Source organism: Salmo salar, chromosome 18 (assembly GCF_965601325.2).
Source record: "Salmo salar chromosome 18, fSalSal1, whole genome shotgun sequence".
NCBI lineage: Eukaryota > Metazoa > Chordata > Actinopteri > Salmoniformes > Salmonidae > Salmo > Salmo salar.
The window spans coordinates 16,249,471-16,273,875 of record NC_138308.1 but is presented as its reverse complement, the minus strand read 5'-3'; the positions used below and the strand labels follow the sequence as shown (position 1 = coordinate 16,273,875).

The following is a 24,405-nucleotide window of genomic DNA, read 5'->3' as shown; positions in this document are numbered from 1 at the left end:
TCAGCATCTCACCAGCGCTGGTATGTAGCGATAGAGAGGGGGCACTTCCTGTGCCCATTGAGGTGATCAGAGATGCTCTGACGCAGCTCTCCCCTCGCCTCTGTTTGATGTTCCATTTCAGTGTGTGTGCGTTTGTCTGTCTTTAATCCACACTGCGCCTGGCTCTCCCTGATGGCTGATGAAAGGCTGTCAATAGACTCCTCTTTCTCGCGTGCGCATGCTCGCTCTCTCTCGCTCTCTTCCACCCCACCTGCCCCTGCTCATTCTGCCCTGCGAAGATGAGGCTCATTCAGGCCCATGGGCTGATGGGCTCCAGACAACCCTAAACTCCACCATACCGGTGTGGTATACACAGTCCACTGACTGGCTCCCTTATTGTGTGACAGAGCTATAAAGCTCCTGTCTCGAGGGAAATGTTTGATATACATGGCGAGGATGTAAAAAAAGTACATGATTTATCAGGTATTTTAAATTCTTTCATCTTGTAGGTGTAGCCATTCAATTCCCTTATGTATCCTCCTTTCAGTGATGATATACAATGTGTCCAGTTTATTAGGTGCACCATCTAGTACCGGGTCGGACTCCCTTTTGCCTCCAGAACCTTATTAATTATTCAGGTCATGGAAACGTTGCTCAGTTGGTATCAAGGGGCCTAACGTGTGCCAGGAAAACATTCCCCACACCATTACACCACCACCGCCATCATGTTGCTTACGCCAAATCCTGACTCTGCCATCAGCATGACGCAACAGGAACTGGGATTCGTCGGACCAGCCAATGGTTTTCCACTCCTCAATTGTCCAGTGTTGGTGATCGTGTGACCACTGGAGCTGCTTGTTCTTGTTGTTAGCTGATAGGAGTAGAACCCGGTATGGTCGTCTGCTGCAATAACCCATCCATGACAAGAACCGACGGGTTTTGGGTTCAGAAATGCCGTTCTGCACACCACTGTTGTCCTGTGCCGTTATTTGCCTGTTTATGGCCTGCCTATTAGCTTGCACAATTCTTGCCATTCTTTTTCGACCTCTCACCAACGAGCTGTTTTCGCCCACAGGACTGCCGCTGACTGGAGTTTTGTAGTTTGTCGCACTAGTCACGGTAAACCCTCGACACTGTCATTTGTGAAAAGCCCAGGAGGCCAGACGTTTCTGAGGTACTGGAACCATCATACCACGCTCAAGCTGAGGTCACTCGTTTTGTCCATTCTAAAGTTCAATCAAACCGTAACTGAATGCTTTGATGCCCGTCTGCACATTACCGGTCAAAAGTTTTAGAACACCTACTCATTCAAGGGTTTTCTTTTATTATACAATGTAGAAAATAGTAAAAATATAGTAAAGACGACATCAACTATGAAATAACACATATGGAATCATGTAGTAACCAAACAAAGTGTTAAACAAATCAAAATATATTTTATATTTGAGATTCTTCAAATAGCCACCCTTTGCCTTGATGACAGCTTTGCACGCGCTTGGCATTCTCTCAATCAGCTTCACCCGGAATGCTTTTCCAACAGTCTTGAAGGAGTTCCCACATATGCTGAGCACTTGTTGACTGCTTTTCCTTTCCTTTTTCCTTGTTGGCTGCCTTTTCTTCTGCGGTCCGACTCATCCCAAACCATCTCAAATTGGTTGAGGTCGGGGGATTGTGGAGGCCAGGTCATCTGATGCAGCACTCTTGGTAAAATAGCCCTTACACAGCCTGGAAGTGTGTTGGGTCATTGTCCTGTTGAAAAACAAATAATAATCCCACTAAGCCCAAACCAGATGGGATGGTGTATCGCTGCAGAATGCTGTGGTTGCCATACTGGTTAAGTGTGCCTTGAATTCTAAATAAATCACTGACATTGTCACCAGCAAAGCACCCCCACACAGTGACACCTCCACCTCCCATGTTTTACGGTGTGAAATACACGTGTAGATCCTCTGTTCACCCACATCGTGTCTCACAAAGACACGGCGGTTGGAACTAAAAATCTCCAATTTGGACTCCAGACCAAAGGACACATTTTCACCGGTCTAATGTCCATTGCTTGTGTCTCTTGGCCCTAGCAAGTCTCTTCTTATTGGGGTCCTTTAGTAGTGGTTTCTTTGCAGAAATTCAACCATGAAGGCCTGATTCACACAGTCTCCTCTGAGCAGTTGATGTTGAGATGTCTGTTACTTGAACTCTGAAGCGTTTATTTGGGCTGCAATTTCTGAGGCTGGTAACTCTGAACTAATCCTCCGCAGCAGAGGTAACACTCGGTCTTCCATTCCTGTGGCGGTCCTCATGAGCCAGTTTCATCATAGTGCTTGATGGTTTTTGCAACTTCATCAATAAGTGCATCGATGACATCGTCCCCACAGTGACCGTACGTACGTACATACCCCAACCAGAAGCCATGGATTACAGGCAGCATCCGCACTGAGCTAAAGGCTAGAGCTGCCACTTTCAAGGAGCGGGACTCTAACCCGGAAGCTTATAAGAAATCCCGCTATGCCCTCCGAACCATCAAACAGGCAAAGCGTCAATACAGGACTAAGATCGAGTCGTACTACACCGGCTCAGACGCTCGTTGGATGTGGCAGGGCTTGCAAACCATTACAAACTACAAAGGGAAGCACAGCCGAGAGCTGCCCAGGTGCCCAGGCTCACAACACCATCATCCCAGAAACCCTAGACCCGCTCCAATTTGCATACCGCCCCAACAGATGATATAATCTTTATTGCACTCCACACTGCCCTTTCCCACCTGGACAAAAGGAACACCTATGTGAGAATGCTATTCATTGACTACAGCTTAGCGTTCAACACCATAGTGCCCTCTAAGCTCATCAATAAGCTAAGGACTCTGGGACTAAACACCTTCCTCTGCAACTGGATCCTGGACTTCCTGACGGGCCGCCCCCAGGTGGTAAGGGTAGGTAACAACACATCCGCCATGCTGATCCTCAACAAAGGGGCCCCTCAGGGGTGCGTGCTCAGCCCCCTCCTGTACTCCCTGTTCACTCATGACTGCATGGCCAGGCACGACTCCAACACAGTCATTAAATACCTTCACCGTCATTAAATACCTCACCACAGTGGTAGGCCGGATCACCGACAACAACGAGACAGCCTATAGCGAGGAGGTCAGAGACCTGGCCGTGTGGTGCCAGGACAACAACCTCTCCCTCAATGTGATCAAGACAAAGGAGATGATTGTGGACTACAGGAACAATAGGACCGAGCATGCCCCCATTCTCATCGATGGGGCTGCAGTAGAGCAGGTTGAGAGCTTCAAGTTCCTTGGTGTCCACATCACCAACAAACTAACATGGTCCAAGCACACCAAGAGTGTGCAAAGCTGTCAAGGCAAAGGGTGGCTACTTTGAAGAATCTAAAACATCAAATATATTTTGATTTGTTTAACACTTTTTTATTTCTACATGATTCCATATGTGTTATTTCATAGTTTTGATGTCTTCACTATTATTCTACAATGTATAAAATAGTAAAAATAAAGAAATACCCTTGAATGAGAAACTTTTGACTGGTAGTGTATATAGCATGCCACGGCCATTTGACTCACTCTCTGTAGGAGCGTACCAAAAAAACTGACCACTGAGTGTAGGTAACCTTTCAGTGGACAAAATTCCTTTTGACACATACTAATGGTTAGGAAATTCATGTGGAAAACATATTGACATGATTCAATGATCTCAAAAGCTGGTAAAATACTTTGTTTCTCAACCCAGTGGGGTTGATGATCTAGCCATTTTGGAGACTGCTGTCACCTCAATCTGTTACATAGCAAACAAATTGGCTGCCACAGTGTGTGACAGTTATCAGCCCCTTCCTCCTACTGTAGGTGTGGCTGATTTTTAAATGGCCCACTCTAATCCTGTTTACAGCTGTGTGTCTGCAAGGTGGTAACATATTAAAGAAACAGGCACCAGATCTCGTCGGCTGGTTGTTATCATTACATTTACAATCGATTCACATCGGAAGGGGGCTTGCAGCAGTGAAGGCGGAATTGACGGGCGATAGTGTGCATGACGAACCTCGCCCCAACCGCATTACTGACTTCCTGTCAATTGTGCTCAGAATGCCTTTATCTGATGCCTTGGACAGCGTTGCTCATTAGAGCGCAAATGACCTTACGTTATTTGCTGCTGTATGTCAGAATTGTCCCAGGATGTTTTATTAGTTCTGGTATAATGATATTTGTTGTTGGAATTGGCTTTGGTTTACAGCTCTATTTTAACAAACCTTACGCAATAGTAAATTTGAGTGTAGGCGGTTGCGCTATAGGTTCATGGGTGTCAGAAATCACAATTGTTGGCGCACTTGTTGGCGTTGGCTCGAAAGGGCTTGGTTTTGATGAATAAACAAGTTGTGGGTGTGTCGAGGCTTGACCCCTCACTGGCCAATCAGAACGTGCTCCATGGCAAAATATGTGGTTGTTTATGTATTGCCTTGGAATCAACTTCAATTACAATGTTAGTCTAAAATAGTTTGTTAAATGACTTTCAGAAATGAAATAACAAAAGGTAGACCTATCCCATCTTTGCTAAATAGGTTAACTTGATCCAATTTTCAGTAATTGCATGGCTTCAATGGCATTCACACTAATATAGGGTCTAGGCCCAATCTAAATTGCATTTTGGCATGGACATGCCAAACATTGTCAATAAGCAAGATTAAATTAATTGTTGATAAGGCCTAAAAAGAAAGATTATAATCAAAACGAAACAACTTGTTTTAAACAGTCTGCCACACTTCAAGGCACCATCATTTTCCCTGTGGGCATGTAATATTAAAACATCGCAGACCATGGAGGGTTTGACGCACATCCAAAACGGGACCTGCATAGCTAAAATAATGTGGACCTGCCTACAATGCATAGATGAAAAGGGAATGTCAGCTCAGTTTTACTCCTCTCAAACCTGATATTTTAATAAAGCTTTGGTGATTAAGATTTGTTTCCAAGTGGTCACAGAAGCCAAACCCTTTATCGACAGTCTTGACTACTTTGCAATTGCATTGGGCAGACAAAAAAAAGCCTTCATTGAGAGGAGGGGAGGCTATGCTTGGTTTTTAATCAAATAAAACTAAAACAACAGTGGTACCGCTAAAACCAGCTTTTGGTTGGTTTTAAATATCCCTGTCGGCGCTGCCTGAAATTAGCACTTTGGATAATGGTGGCTGAGGGTTTGGCTGCCGTTTTTACGTGCTCCTAACCAACTGTGCTATTTTGTTAGGTTTTTTTGCATTGTTTAACTTGTTTTTTACGAAAAGTTGCTGCTACCTTCTCTGTTGCAACACAGCATTCCTAACCTAGCCCACAATGTCTGCTGTGTAGCTCGAGCAGTTAACAAGTCGAAAAGTCATTTGAAAGAGTAGGAAAGTTTCAGCGAGACAACTCAAAGGCAAAATCCATTAAAGCCAAGATAATGGAATTCATTGCCCTAGACAATCAACCATTCTGTCATGGGTGATGTTGGCTTTCGCCGACTAGTCGAGCACTGGTACACACTACCAATTGTGCAATTTTTCAGATGTTTCCCTACCGGAGTTACACTGTAATAGCGTCACTGCTATTAGCTTGGGTGCTTAGAGCGTTGGGCCAGTAACCGAAAGGTTTCTAGATCGAATCCCCGAGCTGACAAAGTAAAAATCTGTCGTTATGCACCTGAACAAGGCAGTTAACCCACTTTTCCTAGGCAGTCATTGTAAATAAGAAATTGTTCTTAACTGACTTGCCTATTTAAAGGTTAAATAAAAAAAAATTATAATAGCTTCCTGACATACATACTATGGAAAGCCGTTTGGGTCTTTGCGTGTCAAAAAAGATGCAGTAGCACTGTCAAAGCTGTACAAGAAAGTCTGCAAACAAACACCTGCACGAACGATGTGTTTACAATACCGCGTTGGTAGTAAAGCATAATTTGTTTGACCGCAACTTCTGGGGGTAGCTAGCTTTAGCTTGGTACCTAGCTAGCACTAATACAACCAGCCTGAAAACAATGACCAGTAGAAACTGCAGTCATTTTCATTATTCTTAGCAATGATTTAGGAATCCTTGAGTAAGTATTAGCTAGGTTGCCACTTGTTGTTCACCTATTGAAATTGAACTTCAGTTAATGAAAATTAATAGATAGCCAGCTATTTAAACCTGTTGCCCAAAACTAACGTTATAAGCAGCCAGCTAGCTTCTTCTGGCTAGTGAGGCTCGACCGGACCGGGTTATGTGTTGGGAAGCTAGCCACAATAAGGATTAGGAACAATAGTGGATTTTGATGTTTGCTTTCAAACTAAAAGTATGTCATTGATAGTGATGCAAATGAATACAAAGAGTAGAATTATGCCATACTTTTATATTGAAGGCTAACCGCAAAGTCCACTATTGTGGCTAATCCTTACTGTGGCTAGCTTCACATTGATGGGTCTGACCACCATTAATCAAATAAGAACTGTCTTATAAATTAGGGTTATTTTAGATGACACCTAGCTATATAGTTAGCTAGCTAACGATAGCTACTGAAACAGATTGTCGTTTTGCTGTTTTTCGGTAAGAACAATATTTGCATCCATGAGCTAGCTAGCTTTTTTTTATGACCAGCGCTGTAGGTGCGCGAGACAACTTTACCAGCATCATAGCATACGTATCGATGAATTGTTGTGACATATGAAATACGAGTGATAGTGTAATCAATGAATGCGTTAAATTATTATGTGACGTGCAGTCATATTCAGGTCCTGATTGGTCAACAAGCTTATTTGACACATCAAATACCAGGGACTGTAGTGATGCCTCTTGCACAGATAATAATATTTCCACCTCTCCCTGACCAAGTCTGTAACACCTACATGTTTCAAGCAGACCACCATAGACCCTGTGCTCAAGAATGTGAAGGTAACCTGCCTAAATGACTACCGCCCCGTAGCACTCACATCGGTAGCCATGAAGTGCTTTGAAAGGCTGGTCATTGCTCACATCAACACCATCATCCCGGAAACCATAGACCCACACCAATTCTCATACCGCCTGAAACAGGTCCACAGATGAAGCAATCTCAATCGCGCTCAGCACTGCCCTTTCCCACCTGGACAAAAGGAACACCTATGTGAGAATGCTATTCATTGACTACAGCTCAGCGGTCAACACCCTAGTGCTCACAAAGCGCATCACTAAGCTAAGGACCCTGGGACTAAGCACCTCCTTCTGCAACTGGATCCTGGAATTCCTGACGGGCCGCCCCCAGGTGGTAAGGGTAGGTAACAACACATACGCCACGCTGATCTTCAACACTGGGGCCCCTCAGGGGTGCGTGCTTAGTTCCTTCCTGTACTCCCTGTTCACCCACGACATTGTGGCCAAGCACGAATCTAACACTAACATTAAGGTTGTTTGACGACACAACCTGATCACCGACAACGATGAGACATCCTATAGGGAGGAGGTCAGAGACCTAGCAGTGTGGTGCCAGGACAACAACCTCTCCCTCAATGTGATCAAGACAAAGGAGCTGTTCGTGGACTACAGGAAAAGGAGGGCCAAACAGGCCCCCATTAATATTGACAGGGCTGTAGTGGAGCAGGTCGAGAGTTTCAAATTCCTTGGTGTCCACATCACCAACGAACTATCATGGTCCAAACATCCCAAGACAGTCGTGAAGAGGGCACAACAATACCTTTCCCCCTCAGGAGTCTAAAAAGATTTGGCATGGGTCCCCAGATCCTCAAAAAGTTCTACAGCTGCACCATCGAGAGCATCCTGACCGGTTGCATCACTGCCTGGTATGGCAACTGCTCGGCATCCGACCGTAAGGCGCTACAGAGGGTAGTGCGTACAGCCCAGTACATAACTGGGGCTAATCTTCCTGCCATCCAGGACCTATATGCTAGGCGGTGTCAGAGGAAGGCCCAAGAAATTATCAGACTCCATCCACCCTTATCAAAGAATGTTCTCTCTGCTACCGCACGGCAAGTGGTACTTGAGCACCAAGTCTAGGTACAAAAGGCTCCTTAACAGCTTCTACCCCCAAGCCATAAGACTCCTGAACAATTAATCAAATGACCACCCGGTCTATTATCTATGCATAGTCACTTTACCCCTACCTACATTTACAAATTACCTTGACTAACCTGTACCTCCGCACATTAACTTGGCACCGGTACCCCCCTGTCTATATCCTCGTTATTGTTTTGTAATTTTGTTACTTTTTATTTATTTGATTTTTTACTTTAGTTTAATTAGTAAGTATTTTCTGAAATCTATTTCTTGAACTGCATTGTTTAAGGGCTTTTCACGGTAAGGTCTACACCTGTTATATTCAGCGCATGTGACAAATACGATTTGATTTGATCGTTTGACACTAGTGACGCCTTAACGCCAGCCGAAAATAAAGCCCTTAGACTCAAAGCAGATGACTCTTAGGCTATACAGTAGATCACACAGCTTGGCAAACTCCTCAGATGAACTGAAGGAGAACTTTAGTTTTATGATCGGCTTATATTCCATCTGACAATGTCCATGTTGTTTCTTCTGTTTAACTTTATTCAGTTTGAAATAAATTGATGGTAATTGTCATTTCTTAGAATTTATTCTGCTGCAGTTCGTATTTCCTCTGTTCAAAACTCTGATAGTACACATGAAGTGTAGTACAAGTACAGTCCCAAAACAGAAGGCTAATGAAATGGCAAATGGAGAGAATGGTGCTCGAGGAGGTGCTGTGGGCTGGTTGGCAGGAGATGTTCTAATACACTGTGGTTAGCCAGACTAATACTGTGGCTGGACCAAACTAATACACTGTGTTGCTGTTTACCTGCGGGCTCCAAAAGCAAGCTGAGGAAATGCAAGGGGTTAATCAGGCAAGTCAGCCCTGAGAAGTTCCAGAGAACTGAGTGGCACCTGGCGATCCTAGCTGCACGTTGGAGCTCAAAGGACGAAGAAGAAAGAATTAAATACCAACGTGATAAGGAAAAGGAAAAAAAGTGCGTCATGCCATCCCCCTCTCTCTTTGCTGTTTGAAAGGAAATTGCTGATATGAGAGGTGCTGGTTTTATTTCCATTTTGGAAAACTGTTCAAGCATGATGCTGATGAGAGATAATTCTTTGGGCGTGAAGGACAATGGACATGCTATAAACGGACCTGAGTGGACTACGTGTGGGTGAAGAACCTACAAGGGAGGCTGTATATGCAAGTGCAAATTAGCAAGGGGGGGTGGACGAGCGGACGAGCACCTTTTTTTTTGTGTTCGCTTCCGTCTCCATAACAACTCCTTTGTCCCCTTGCTTTTGAAGCCAGCCTGCTATCATAAGCCACAGTAGCAACATGAAAATTCAAAGAACCTCTTGATGACAAACACAAGCATAAATTTGACCGCAAGCTTTGTTGAGCTTTGTCAAAGATTAGAAAAGGGAAATAAAATAATTGTTTGCACTTTATATAGGTTCTTTCCACCTACTGTAGGTGCTCAAAGTGCTTAACATAGTAAGGGGAGAAACTCAACTCTTCCACCACCAATGTGTAGCAGCCACTTGGGTGATGCACAGCAACCATTTTGTGCCAGAACAGTCACCACACATCTGCTGTCATGGTGGAGAGTGGTATATGCCAATCAGAGAGGATGATTAGGTGGCTATGATTGAAAGGGGCCAGGTTGGGAAATTGGTCTGGACACCCGGGTTGACACCCGGGTTAACACCCGTACTCTTACGATAAGTGCAAAGGGATTTTTTTTATGACCACAAAGAGTCAGGACACCCGTTAACATCTCATCTGAAAGACAGCACCCTACGCAGGGCAATGTCCCCTTCACTTCCCTCCAGTCTAAGAAGATTGGGATCTCCTTAGACCAGAGGCAAGCGTGACCCCATCTGGTCTCCTCCCATCAAGGGACTGACCAGGACTGACCCTGCTTAGGAAAGCCAGCAGTGGGATGCAGGTTGGTATGCTGAAACCTATTACCTTGTGGATCACTTGGTGGATTTTCAGATTGTGCTTCTCATCTGTAACTGTCACTTTATGCTCTCATTTCATATGTTGCTTACCCTCAGCTATTTTTCTTTGAAGGTGTTGGAATCGGCTAAACTTTGAACGTTGCGATATTAAATAAATGATAGATCAGAAGCATTGAATATAAGGAGTGAGATCTGTAGAAAGACAGTGGCTGTGGAAAATGCTGGGTGGACGGGAGGAGATCAAAGGATTGCTATAGGGGAAGCAGATGGACATCTGTGGATTAGGCAAAGGAGGGGTTGAGGTCAGCAGATCAGGTCAGATCCCCTGAATGGAGTAATAAGGGTTTACTACCCTTTTCCTGTGGAACCATAAGATGTATGGATATGTATGTATATATATATATATATATATATATACCTGTGGTGGTGAGAAATGTTTGGCTGTCTGAATACAGCTGTGACAACCCTTTGGGAAGAATTAAACTTGGTTAAGCTTCTCTAGTGTCCGTGAGTTATTTACTCTGAAAAATAAGAACCTAACAAAGGTAAATAATCCTGAATAGGTTGCATAATTTTTGTATTATTTTTTAATCTTTGAGTCATTGATATCAGGACCCATTCATGCTTTCCTACTTTAATTTCAGTGTTTACTGATATGACAACATTGATTGGTTCAATGAATTCTGATGTTGAAATTGTAAGTGGGCTGGTGGAGATGGGGTAATACTGATTTTGAGTTTTATTGAATTTTCACAAAAGAGGAAAGGGCAACCATGACAGGCAACAATAATTATGTCAGTTACGTGTTTGCTTTCTCCTTCCATTAAAAGTCCAGCTTGCATTGCTTTGTATCCCAAACAGATTATTTATGAAACACAATAATCTGTTAAACAGGCAGCCATAACCAGCCATATAAAAACAATCACACACACTCAATCTCTCACACATTCTATTCTATATAGCAAAACAACAGCCCAATCCAGCCAAACCATATGGAGACCTTTCAAATGTTTGAGGGGCAACATGTTTTATTTACTGGTTATTCATTTAGGAGCCCTCAAATTTGCAACTGTGATTTCCAAGTGTTTTTCTAAAGGAGCTAATCAACTTGAACAGTGCTCATGTGGACCCCATAGCCAGTGGCCATCCAAGGCTCCTCCGATGGTGCCACTAATTGGACATGGCAGCGAATTGCTGCCTGCCTGCCTCGCAGGGACTTGTACCCTATAACCATACACAAATCGATCTGACATGTGGTATTACATTAGATTACTGGGCAGCCTAGTGACCGGGAAAAGGATTTGTTTGCCCCAACCAGCATCCGGCAGATGCTCTGCTCACGTGCAACCCCTTGGACCACCCAAGTGGCGCTTCGATGAAGCTGGTTTAGCTACGGCTGTGGCACTACTTGGCCTATACACAGTATTGTAAGGAAAATTGGAGGCAGTAGGAAAAGAAGGGGCTTGTATCGTTAACATGTTTTGCCTTTTGTCAGAATAGTGAGATCATTGCAAGCATTTGTATTGGATGTTTTGTCTAACCTCTAGTTTTGCACCTTTTTCCTCCTAATGTCATGATATTGCTGTGTTATAGTCTAGCATCTAACATGGTGTCTGTCTACACATGGACCTTCATTTAAGGAGTAGGGAGTGCTGAAATAGAACATCTGTCTTGCTGCTTATCTAACATTTCTCTGTCATTGAATTTCACATGATTGTGTTAGGCTACATAATAACAAAGAATACACAGACACATAGTATCTACAAACCATTGAATACATTTCTCAGTACTGGCCAAGTCTTTGAGATTATATATATATATTTTTTTAAATGTACATTTTATTTCACCTTTATTTTACCAGGTAGGCAAGTTGAGAACAAGTTCTCATTTACAATTGCGACCTGGCCAAGATAAAGCAAAGCAGTTTGACACATACAACAACACGGAGTTACACATGGAGTAAAACAAACATACAGTCAATAATACAGTAGAAAAATAAGTCTATATACAATGTGAGCAAATGAGGTGAGATAAGGGAGGTAAAGGCAAAAAAATGGCCATGGTGGCGAAGTACATACAATATAGCAAGTAAAACACTGGAATGGTAGATTTGCAGTGGAAGAAAGTGCAATGTAGAAATAGAAATATTGGGGTGCAAAGGAGCAAAATAAATAAATACAGTAGAGGAAGAGGCAGTTGTTTGGGCTAAATTATAGATGGGCTATGTACAGGTGCAGTAATCTGTGAGCTGCTCTGACAGCTGGTGCTTAAAGCTAGTGAGGGTAAATACTATAACGTGATGAATCAAAGAAAATGTCTGACTATTCTTACTCAAGCGTAGGATGGGGCTACAGATTAATGTGTATTTAAAGCAGTGATAACTGCTTAATAGTCATTAACCTTTCATTTGTTCTCCAAGGCAGCACAGATATGAGAGGTTTGCTGAAATAGACAGTAAATTGTGCTATTTACATCTGGGCCATTGACTGTTGCTACACTGCCTGTTTGTTTTCTCCTCAGTGAGAAGGAACCAAGAGCTGTCTGTTCTCTCAGTCAATGTTAACTAGATTACTCTGTCGCTTCAGCTCAGGTTTGAGATAAATCTCCCACATAAAATAATAAAACAATGTAATTTGAGGGTAAAGGCCACAAAAAAAATACTTCAAAAAGAAAAGTTCCGTAGAAAGGAGTTTTTTTTTGGCACCCATTGTTTTTCATTAGTTGAATTTCAGGTCTGTTTTTGTTCAACACCATGATTTATATCTGCAGTCTATTCAATTTCTTACAGTGGAGGCTCCTCAGAGGAGGAAGGGGAGGACCATCCTCAGTGAAATTCATAAAAAGTGAAACCTAAAAAAAGTTATCCTTTTTATAATAATTTAACTATACTAAATATATTCACGTCATCAAATAATTGATTAAAACACACTGTAGCACCATGGTGTTGCCGGAGGACAGCTAGTTTCCGTCCTCCTCTGAGTGCATTGACTTCAATATTAAACCTATTAGGCTCATGGTTCTCACCCCCCTTCCAAAGACTTAATTATGACAACTTCCGGAGGACTTCCTCAAACCTATCAGAGCTCTTGCAGCATGAACTGATATGTTGTCCACCCAATCAAAGTATCAGAGAATGAATCGAGTACTGCAAGCATAAGCTACAGATAGTTAGCACTGCAGTGTATAAAATGTGGTGAGTAGTTGACTAAGAGAAAGACAGTAGTTGAACTGGTTTGAACAAATTAATTTCTTAAATTATGGAGAAGCAAGAGACAGTTATATTTTGTATTTTTTTCACTTAGCTAGCGAATGCAGCTAGCTAGTTTATCCTGCTCAAACAGAGCAGGATGCTATGTTAGCTAGCTGACTATGGTTATCCAACACTGGAACTCTTCCAAGTCAAGGTAAGCTTTTGGTTTTATTAATTTATTGCCACTGGGGCCTGCCGGTTAAACTGATTGCTGACTGTATACTGTACTGCATGATTGTAGCAGGTTTACTAACGCGTTAATACTAGTAGCTATGTTGACTATGACATTAGCTAACATGGTGACAACGATGTAGGCTGCCTGTAGCGGTTAGTGGTTATGATGTGAAGGTTTGGCTTGGAAAGTTTTTTTTTTTGCCTGGTCAGACAGCTGATGTGGACTTCAGTGCACAACACAAGCGAAGGGAAAAGGTGAGAGGAGGCGAGCGCGTCGGTGCCAGAAGGAATTTTACAACGGCCAGCCAAAATGATCATGCTGTTTGTAAGTGGCTGCTATAAATGTGAACTGTGTTTGCATTTGATCAGAGAGGTATTCATTCAGCCAATTCTATTGTAAAACGTTTCTTAAACGGAAGCAAATAGCGAAAAACATAACTGAATTTGTAGTAGCCTAAACCTATCTCTGTTACAATGAGCTGGTTGAATGTGATATGAATGACAGTCATCCAATATGTTGTAATAGAAATAAGGCCATTATCATTAAAAAAAAATATCGTCCTCATCTTAAGTCACTGACCACCACTGATTTCTTAATAATCAGAAACTTGTTTACTGACACACAAATAATTTTTATGAATACTTGGATACTAACATCAAGCTGAAACGATTACTAACGTCAAGCTGAAAATATATTTTAAGAGGTTATGCTGGTTTCTCTTATGTTAGTTGAATGAAGCATCAGTGAACATTAGACCGTAACACTGAAGGAGAGCTGTGGGACCGGGACCTCACATTCTTCAAATGAAAGGTTCACCTATTTTCAATGTTGTATTGTTTTTGTGCATCTCTGTGCGATGTTCTATCAATTCCCGGGGTCATTTAATGTTTTCATGTGTATCTGAGCTATTGGTGTTCAAGTAGGCAGAAATCTGTCCGGTATGACGTAGCACTGTGATAAAGTCTCCCTCACTACACTGGAAGTTAATAGGAATATGACTTTTAGATCGCAAAAACATCTATCATACATGTCGGATTTCAATAATGTTTTCTCTTGAATGATCCATTGATCATATTTTTGCGGTATTCCTACCTCATAAAATGTATTATTTAACAGAGGTTCCACCACATTTCTCCTACTTGTCTGCCTCTTCAGTCCAGGGTGCATTGCATTGTGCCGTTGCGAATATCAGACTCCACTCTGTGAGGCACATCGATCTGCAGGTTGAAAATGGTGAGATTGTAGACTGCTAAATTGATAGTGCGGTTTGTTTAGGTGATTTTTACAGCTAACTAGCTACTTCACATGCTGATATTGACTTTGGTATTATTGTGTATAGCTAGTTTGCAGCCAGCCCATGGAGCATTGCATTGTGGGTTTTGTAGTCGACTTGAGCTGCAACAGATTTCCGCAATGATTTTCACATGTTGATACCCACCTTATTATAACGAAATTAAACATTTGTTCACACAAAACATTGTTCTTACATATTAGTGTTATTTAACACTAAGTTATAGGAATTTGTGGTTTTGGGTGGATTTTTCCTTTTTAATGAGCACCTGGGAGAGAGCTGTGGTCTTATAACTAAATTCATTAGGGGTTTTCTATCTTGTCCGCCATGTGTGAGTGTTGTGCACACATCACGTGGGAGGGCACAATTTGCACTTCACAAACTCTGCTCTCGTATGCAAATGACCCAGGGGGTGGAGGAGGAGGCAGATTGGACAGCGGCATCGCTCGAGCAACAGGTGTATACACAAGGTTACTGTGTTTATCAGCACAATGGCTTCAATGACTGTCCCTCAACACCTACACACACACATACACACGTTCTGCAGTAAACCATCCATGTACCTCAACCGTTGATGTCACTTGGCATATTTGCTCAAATCTTGGCATCTGCTACATGGGTAATTTGTTTCTCACCGATTGTAGTTTCAGATGGCCTGTCATTACAATTTCACGTATTTAGACATTTTGTTCAAAGGCAATGTTTGTGGGTGCATTGTGGTTTTTAGTGCGACGCTTCCTGTAGTGTACATGGGACCCTGTGAACAGTAACTGAACAAAGGATGCAGTAGAGTTGTATTAGTCATAAATCGTGTTGACTCACCAAGTTTACTACCTTTACAGAAAAATATATGATCACCACTCAGTATAGCTTAGTGCATGGTGAACATTTTGCAGTATGAATACTTGAAGTGCTGTAACTTAGAGATACAAGCATAGATTTATTCTACCATGTATTTTGCTGCTGCCCCTCGACTTCATCTAACTGCAAAGCTTTCTAGTGTTATGTCACTGCATTTACATGTCACTCAAGGCAAAATGGTAACATGTTGTACTCCCAGCTCGAGGGGACAGTTATGCTGATGAATGAATATTCTTCCTCAGGGAGGTGTGTGGCCTCTTCAGCTAATGACAGATAGGCCATCTGTGGGCCAGACCTTCTGCTCTATAGGGACTGTGTACAGCAGTGGTGTAAATTGATGTGGAGTGGGTGCTGCATGCCACGTTTACCTGCTCCCTGACGTTATTGGCCTGGCTAAATCCTACGCCGCTCCCACCGTCTCCTCCGTAATTGCCCTTTAGTCGGCGCTCATTCTTGCAAGTCACCCATAATTGCCGCTCAATGACGCCTCTCTGTGAGCGTGTTAGGATGATGTAGCCCTCTCTGTACTTTTGGGGAAAACGGTGACATTGACACAGGATGTCTCTCTCAGGGTGTTGCTGTAGAACAGTCATAAGAGAGTATTCGCTCTGCTTTCTTCTTTTTAGTCTTACTAGCTACTCTGTAGTTCTAGTGAGCGCCTTCAAGAGGTGACAGCCTATCAGAGGAATAGGATGTGTAGGAAATCTGTTTAAGGCACACAGATGAGCATCAAGCCTAACCCTCCTGCTGAGCTTTATCACAAAGTATTGATACTGTGAAACACTCACTACTGGTGCAGTACCATGAAAACCATTTTTGTTTTAATGCTTTTTAGGTTTGTGTCTGACTGAATGGCTAATGCAGAGATCAGTATTTCTTCAGGATGGATGCTGAAACACATGAGGATCCAGCTGATGGTTTTCACTCAATTGAATTTGCTTAGTGACTATAGCAGTGTATAGCAGGCCATTCGATCTGATGTTCAATTGTCTTTTGTCAGTCGCAGCCTTGTGTGTGTGATTTGCGATTGACATGCATCATAACCAGCGACTGAAGTGGAGTGCAATGCTTTCAGAGGCAGACATCCTCAGATGAAAGCCTCAGGTTTAGATCACACAGCGTTTCCTCTCCTGGCACAAAGAAGATATTAGCCCCAGTAATAGCGGCAGCACCCTTGATATTCACTCCTGCCCAGCTACTTGTTGAGCTTGAATTGCTTTATTTATTTGTCTGTAAGTGGTTTCAGACCCTCTTCTGAATCTCACTGGCCTCTTCCATTAGAAAGGGGGGGAAAAACGTGTTTTCTTTGGCAAGATTGTCCCCCATAGTTTGACTTACCTACATACAATATATGTATTGTTTCCTGCTCAATTATGACAAGACCATGCTGTCAACTCTGATGGAAGAGTTTTGACACGTATGAAAAATTGGCTTTGTGTGAGAGAGTATATGCCAGCAGCCAAATGGCTAATATCAGAACCCAGAATCAAATATTGCTTGTGCGGGCCAGCTATTCACGAGACACTACCAAATGGCTACTCAAAGATGCACAGTGTTCTTCATCATTGACTTGTGCACAATGTAGCCTAACATGGCAATAGCTTGACGATTTAAAGGCTCTTGTGCACATTTTGTTGTCTTTGCAGCTGCGGTACATCGTTGGGTGAACTTAGTGTTTTATTTGCTTTGCAGCCCTCATCGTTTCCCCACTAACACCTGTTGGCTTTTAAATGTAATTAGGCCATTCTAGGAAAGGGGTTCAACATGGCCAGATCCGGTTAAGCCTTGAGGCAGGGACCTGCATTAAATTAGTTAGGAAAGTTTCAAATGAAAAGGCAGGTTCCTTGGTCTACAGGATTTAGAGACAGGTAATAGGACTGACTGAACTGCTGTCCGCACCATATTCCTGTCAGTTGCCACCATTGTGACGAGGCCTACAGGCTATTTCTATGGCTCACACTGTTATTTTTCTGTTGTACTGGAAGTCTTGTTAAACCATGTGTGAACATAGTCAAGATGATCAGCAATACTGTATGATTGCACAATCGTTTGATTTCCAAATGGTTGTGCAACAGTAAAATCTTTTTAAATGTTTTGTCGTAGAAAGATAGAAAAACAAAACCTGGTACCTGAAACATTTTAATAGAAGTAGAGACCATTATGATCTGTTCTTGCCTACCGTGTCACATTGTGATAGACCCACATGTAGCTTAGGTTCTGGCCTGATCTCTTTATCTCCAAATTTCACCTGAAGGTTCTTATCCAAGGTTTGAAATCATCCGTCAGCTTCAAATGAATCAACTACCCTCGGCTTGTCAGCTCGTATAGATCATCTGCTTCTTCATCCCCGCCTCTAACTCGATCAGTGCTCTCCTCGAGAATTAGAACAAATGACAGCTGGGAAATTACAGTCGTTTGTCTCCGTCTCTCTGGGTTCTCTGAGTCCCCTCTGTCTCCCAGACCACTTCCCCTCCTACCTATTCCCTCTTCTTCCTCTCCTCCCTCAACCATCAATCTCTCATCACATTTGACCTCTCATTCAAGATCTGACAGACATCAACTTCCTCCACAATTCTATAGTTGTGTTGGTGTGTATGACATTTTGATAGTTGGAATCGTCCCATGATGACATGGTATTATGAGAATCTGCATAGAATAGGGGGGGGACTCCTACATTAGAAGCACTGCACTATAGCAACACGTTGTCATGTTGCATTGGCCCAGGGAGACACAAAGCAGGTTGCCCCGACATCACAACAGGTGCATGGTGGGATACGTGACTTGTGCTCAATGTGTGACAGTGATTTGAGGCATCTGGCAAACTCCAGGGGTGAAATTGGCCCGTAATTGCAGACCTTTCTTTCCCTCCGAATTAGCATGCAGTGTTTTATCGTCATCTAACCCAGAGTGTGGAGGCAGACTTCTTGTTCTGAAACATTAGTCTTCTTTCTTTATATACTATTTAGCTGCGTGTTTACTTAATGTTTAGAAATGAACTTCTTCAACTAGGTCTAATATTGTTGTATATTTGTATGCTGTAAGGGTATGCTGCCGGTAACATTTTTAAATTTAACGGTTTTGTGATGGTTTAAGACAGAGTAGCCTAAAGGATTAGGCTTACTGTATTCTGAAATCGATAGCAAGCTTAAAGTGATGCTAAGTTGACATTTCTAATGTGTGTGTGTTTTTTTGTCTGTGTGTTTCAGACGGAGGTTATCAAAGGACCCTTTGGCAATGTGGGTATGACGTTCAGGCACGTCCCTGCCTGTGAGGGTGACGCGGTCCATGTCAGCATCGAGACGGTCACTCCCAACTCTCCTGCTGCCCTGGCAGACCTGCAGAGGGGCGATCGACTCATCGCCATTGGAGGTAAGACCCTAAAGCCATGCAGCATAAGTAAACCTGACTAGCATGATCTGGCAACCCTGAGAATGTTTGCAGTGACTTAAGATCAGTAGCATACAATAACACTGGAATGCATGTTGTTTAGGTCTTTTAACATGTTATTTTTCTTCCGTGCAGGTGTCAAAGTGACATCCTCTGTCCAAGTGCCCAAACTGCTGAAGCAGGCGGGGGACAGGGTGCTGGTCCTGTACGAGAGGCCTGTGCGTCACCAGAGTCCCACCGTGGGCCTGGGAGCCCTCCAGGAGGGGCTGGGCCAGCTAGAGGAGCCCAGCTTCATCCCTCCGCCGGGGGGCTATGAGGAGGACCCGGCCCCCATTACCACCCTCGCCGACATAGCCGACAGCAAAGACATGGACTGTGAGTTTGAAGACTTGACTGTGGACCCCAAGCCTAACCCCCTTAGCAGTAGCGCGGAGGCCAAGGAGGATTTCCTGTCCGTAAACCAAAGCCCCAAAAGGACTGTGACCAATCTGGCCTCAAAACCCCTCGGCAGCATATCGCCCATCCTCAACCGCAAAATGAACCTGGCAGGGCTTCAGTCGCCGGTCAGATCCCCACCCACACCAAAGCCCTCGCCACACAAGATCAGTGAGCCAGGAGAGGGGCCACAGCGCCCCACCGGCCCCCCTCCACCCCCACCCACTCGCCCGCCGGTGCCCCCTAGACCCCACATTAAATTAACGTCCGCCTCTTCTGAAACCCAAAGTCTGCTGGAGGGGAGTGAAGCTACCAACGGGGCTGAGAAAACTCCAGAAAAGACTCAAACACACTCCACGGGAAGCAATGGTGACAAAGGCAGTGCTGTGACGACTCCTGTGAAACAGACCGAACCAAAGCCAGCAGTCAAACCACCCGAGCCCTGCGACGAGCCGCCAGCGACCCCCTCCACTCCCAGCAAGCAGGACCTGGCCAAAGACAAGGTTTCTGAGAGCTCCATCAACACCCGAGACAGCATGGAGGACCACTCAATGTGGGAGTCCTCAGAGATCATGTTCCGCAACCGGACGGCCCACTGGGGCCATGCCTCTGTGGTGTTAGAGGTGGAAAGCAACCATAAGTACCTTAACGTGGCACTGTGGTGCAAAGACCCCTTCAAGCTGGGCAGCCTGCTGTGTCTGGGCCACGTCAGCCTGACACTGGAGCACGTGGCCCTGGAGTGTCTGTCCACGTCTTCATCTGAGTACCAGAGCACCTTCAGGCTGGAAGCCCCAGAGCCCAGGGCCAGCGTCAGCCGCACCGCCCTGCGCAGCCTCAGCACCCACAAGGGCTTCAACGAGAAATTGTGCTACGGAGACATCATCCTCAACTTCAGCTACCTGGCTGATGGAGAATCCGAGACGTGCGGCGGGCTGGCGGAGCGGGAGAAGAAGGCCAGCATGCCGGACGAGGAGCTGAGGGAGAGGGAGCAACCTTCCTCTATTCCCAGTGATGACCTGGCCTACAGCACCATGCAGCTGGTGGAGGTGCGCCACAACTTCCAGGACACCCAGTTCCAGAACCCCACTTGGTGCGAGTACTGCAAGAAGAAGGTGTGGACCAAGGCTGCCTCCCAGTGCATGATCTGTTCCTACGTCTGCCACAAGAAGTGCCAGGAGAAGTGCCTGGCCGAGCACCCTCTCTGCGTGGCCGCCACCGACCGACGCAGTGCCGACCCGGAGGCTAAGTCCACCATCAACCGCGCCACCACCGGCCTCAGCCGCCACATCATCAACACTGGCTCCCGTCTGCTCAACCTGCGCCAGGTGCCCAAGAGCCGGCTGGCAGAGCAAGCGGCTGATGTTGTGCCCGACGTGGTGCACACCCCCGACATCTCAGACAATGAGAGCAGCGATACAGAAACCTACGCTGGGGCCAGCCCCTCCAAGCATGCACCCGGCGGCACCACCAAGCTGGTAAGGAGGGAGGGAGGACTTGATGACAGTGTATTCATCGCGGTGAAGGAGATCGGCCGGGACCTGTACCGGGGCCTTCCCACCGAAGAGCGCTCGCAGAAACTGGAGCTGATGCTGGACAAGCTGCAGCAGGAGATCGACCAGGAGCTGGAGCACAACAACGCCCTGATGCAGGAGGAGAGGGAGACTGGGGACGCCCGGAGGAAGGCTCTGATCACGGCCGCCCTGGCCAAGTCTGGGGAGAGGCTCCAGGCTCTCACCCTGCTCATGATCCACTACCGGGCAGGCATCGAGGACCTGGAGTCTGTGGATAGCGCCGGCACCTCCCCCTCGGAGCCGCATGGCCTCCAGGCCAAGGGCGGGGCCTTGGAGGAGGCCTTACTGGGGACAGAGGTTTATGACAGTGACATATGCAGCCCAGTGGAGGCTCAGCTGCTGGATGACATCACAGAGGAGCAGATTTGTGTGGAGGCGCTCCACTAGAGAGGATGAGGCATGGGCTTGAGACTTACAACAAAATGATTGAAATCTTTTTCTTTTGGGGTGGTGGGGTCTAGGTTACCTTCTGAAGATTAGCTGAAGTGGTCTGGTGAGGGTGCAATTGTTGATTTGTAAACCAGTCGGTCATGCGATTCATTCTTGGTTTTTGTCCTAGTTTTCCTAAAGTCATACTTTTAAAGGGAAGCTGGAAAGCTCGATTGTGACCTGCTTGAATTGGCATTAAGAACAGTCTCCCAAGTCAATCTGTAAGTGCTTGGATTCAATAAAAGTTGAAAACATACTGTACATTAATTTTCCGTTCTATTTTAGCTTTTGTTGACGTTAATTCATTTGTTTTCCTTACAAGGCACCTTGAAAACAAAACATATTTTCCTATTGCTTGAAAATGTGAGCTTAAATGTTTGTATTCAATGTTTTAAATGGAACTGTTCAGTATTTTATCACTTCAAGTTACAGCAACCGCTTTTCAAATTTGGCATAAGATTACAATCAAAATGTGGTCACCATAGCAGGAGCTATGCAAATTGCAAATTGTTATCTAAATTGTCTTTGGGCAAGGAAATAAATATTAGTGTTAAATATATATACACTCAACCATATGAAAATGTGTTTTGTTTCAGATTATGTACTTTTCATGTCACTCATATCTTCTGTTTGAGTACTTTAATTAATGCATAATCAAGTTTTTGAGATCACCCATGACTCTTCTCTTCTTTTTTAGTTTTTGGAGGTTCTGGAACTACAAGCTCATGTGATAATTCAATGAAATGGGCAATAATGTGGGGAAGATGGTGCTCTATCCCTGTCATCCTCGGTTTAGTTTATGTCACCGAGGCCAAACATGTTTGACTATGTACATGACCCATTGTTTAACCAGCATATTAACTGTACATGTTATTATTTTCTGTTACTTTTTTTCTGGTGGGGAGGGATATAGTGATGTAATAGTTGTTTCTAATTTAGAAAATTAAGTTATTTGATTAAGCACCTGTTTTGTTGTCTCACCGTCCCCCCCCCCCCATCCAAATTGTTTATTTGTATGGATATAAGAACCATGAACTAAAACTCAACTCAAATATGGTGGTGGTGGTTTTATCCGATCATGTTACTTGAGACGAAATGCTTGCTGTTCAAATTCTTATTGAATGATGCAAAGTATTTATGTATTTATGGCAGAAAATTCATTTATTTGGTTAATCTCGTTATGAGTGTTGTGTAAGATACAGGAACACGTGGATGTCTTTTTGTTTTAGTGTATGTATATCTGTCTTTATTTATTTGGTGACAGGTGTTGGGTCTGATTTTGATAAATGCTCAGAGCATTTAGGCTGTGATTGTGTAAATTTCTTGGCCTTTGAAAGTTGTTCTCAATTATGGACGAATGTATGTCCATTTCTATGTATGTGTATATACAGTCCAGCACAAACCCTCTACAGAAATGCAACCACTGTTGTACCCCAAAACAGTGATGTCATCATGACCGGCCACAAATAAACTCCATTCAAACCTAGTACAACTGTTGTAAGACACAGAAGGAAAAGCGCTGGTTTTAGGATAAGGAAAGCGTAATTCTCTTCAAGGGACTTAAAGCCTCTGGATAGGATCACTACGGGTGTGTCCAAATACCCATAGCTATACTCCTAAATAGTACGCTGTTTGAGTATGCGAAAAAAATAACGTTTTATAGTATGTGAAATGTTGAAAATCTAGTATGCTTTAAATGCCCGGATGTCATACTCATTTCAGCTTTTTTATCTAGTAGAATTGGCTGCACACTATTGAGGAAGAGAATTGTCTTTTCGAGAACAACTGATAATCAGAATAAGGGGCACACTCTACAAAAATGAAATGGCGGGGAACAAGCGCAAATGCGCATTCGATGACGCCTTCTCAGTATGGATGAGTAGTATGTTGATATTTGTTGCTGACTGCATACGTTTGTACTCAACAGTATGTAGTACGATTAGTACACAGTATGCAGTTTAAGTAGTAGGCAAGCCAGATTTTACGACACAGCCTATGACTTCTATTCTATTCTCACCCGGGTCATTGAAATCACAGTGTGTTTCTGTGGCTGTGCTGCCATTGCTTCAGCATAGGACCAGAGATGGTGAAGTGGCCCTTTGGGTCAGACAGCAGATGGAAAGAAAGCTAAACTAAATTCTGTGCAATAGACGTGATGCTCTTGTAGAAGCTGGCTTGGCTGCTACTTGTTGATCTGTCTTCAATTGTTGTATATTCAGATTGTCGTGCAATATTTTTGTAGGAAATGAAGACGAGTGATAATCAGGAAAGGATTCTTCAGTTTTCTATTTCTCGTCGTTTCTCTCCATAGAAAACCGTATCTGACCGTTAGGTAACTTGGGACCCCTGGGCTGGAATTGAGCTCATGAGAAGAGTAAACAAAAACACATTTTGGGCTGTCATGCTACTTCTGCTACTGCTGCTGTTGTAACTCTGTACTCTCTAAACCCATTCATACGCTCCTGATCTGTCTCTCCCTACGATTCACAGTATACTAACATAACATAGTGTCATGGCTTTCTGCTGTTGAAATTTGTTTTTGTAAGAGGGATGTTGTACACGGTTCTAGAAATGGATCATGTGATGAAGCGCTATTGTACATGTCCTCAATTAAAAAAAAAACTCACCTGAAGTCCATTTGAGTTCCTGTGTGTTCCTACTCTAAATACTCTTTGAATTAAGCAATACTGAACGTACTGTAAGACGAAGGTATTTTCTCAGTCAGTTTAACATTACATTGGTCTGATGGACGTTCTGTAGACACAGGGAAAGATAAGACAGCCATCGGTCTTGTGTCAACTGTTAAGGTTCCTTGGTGGAATGGGAAATCATTGTTTATATTTGACAGTTCCTTGGTGGAATGGGAAATCATTGTTTGAGCATCTGGTAAGTAATTGGAGCCCAGTGGTGAGATGGACATGATGATTAGAGTGTGTTGTCTCGAACATGGGGAACTGGTGACACCCCCCCCCCCCCCCCACTCCTCATAGTGTGCTCCCCCAACATCCTCATGTCTCCCACTACTGCTTCAAAGACATCAAGAATAGGTGTCATTTCTCCTCAGTCAACAAT

The 24,405-nt window shown here is 43.9% G+C and overlaps 1 protein-coding gene across 1 annotated transcript in view; it reads left to right on the top strand.

The window, feature by feature from the left end:
* Positions 1–23,965, top strand: part of LOC106576940 (PDZ domain-containing protein 8) — a 68,442-nt gene extending 44,477 nt beyond the window's left edge. Inside the window, exons 4-5 of the mRNA XM_014154483.3 lie at positions 18,718–18,880; positions 19,034–23,965. Coding sequence (XP_014009958.1) covers positions 18,718–18,880; positions 19,034–21,291 — 2,421 coding nt within the window. The 3' untranslated portion in view covers positions 21,292–23,965. The remainder of the gene's footprint in view (positions 1–18,717; positions 18,881–19,033) is intronic.
* Positions 23,966–24,405: the final 440 nt, after the last annotated feature.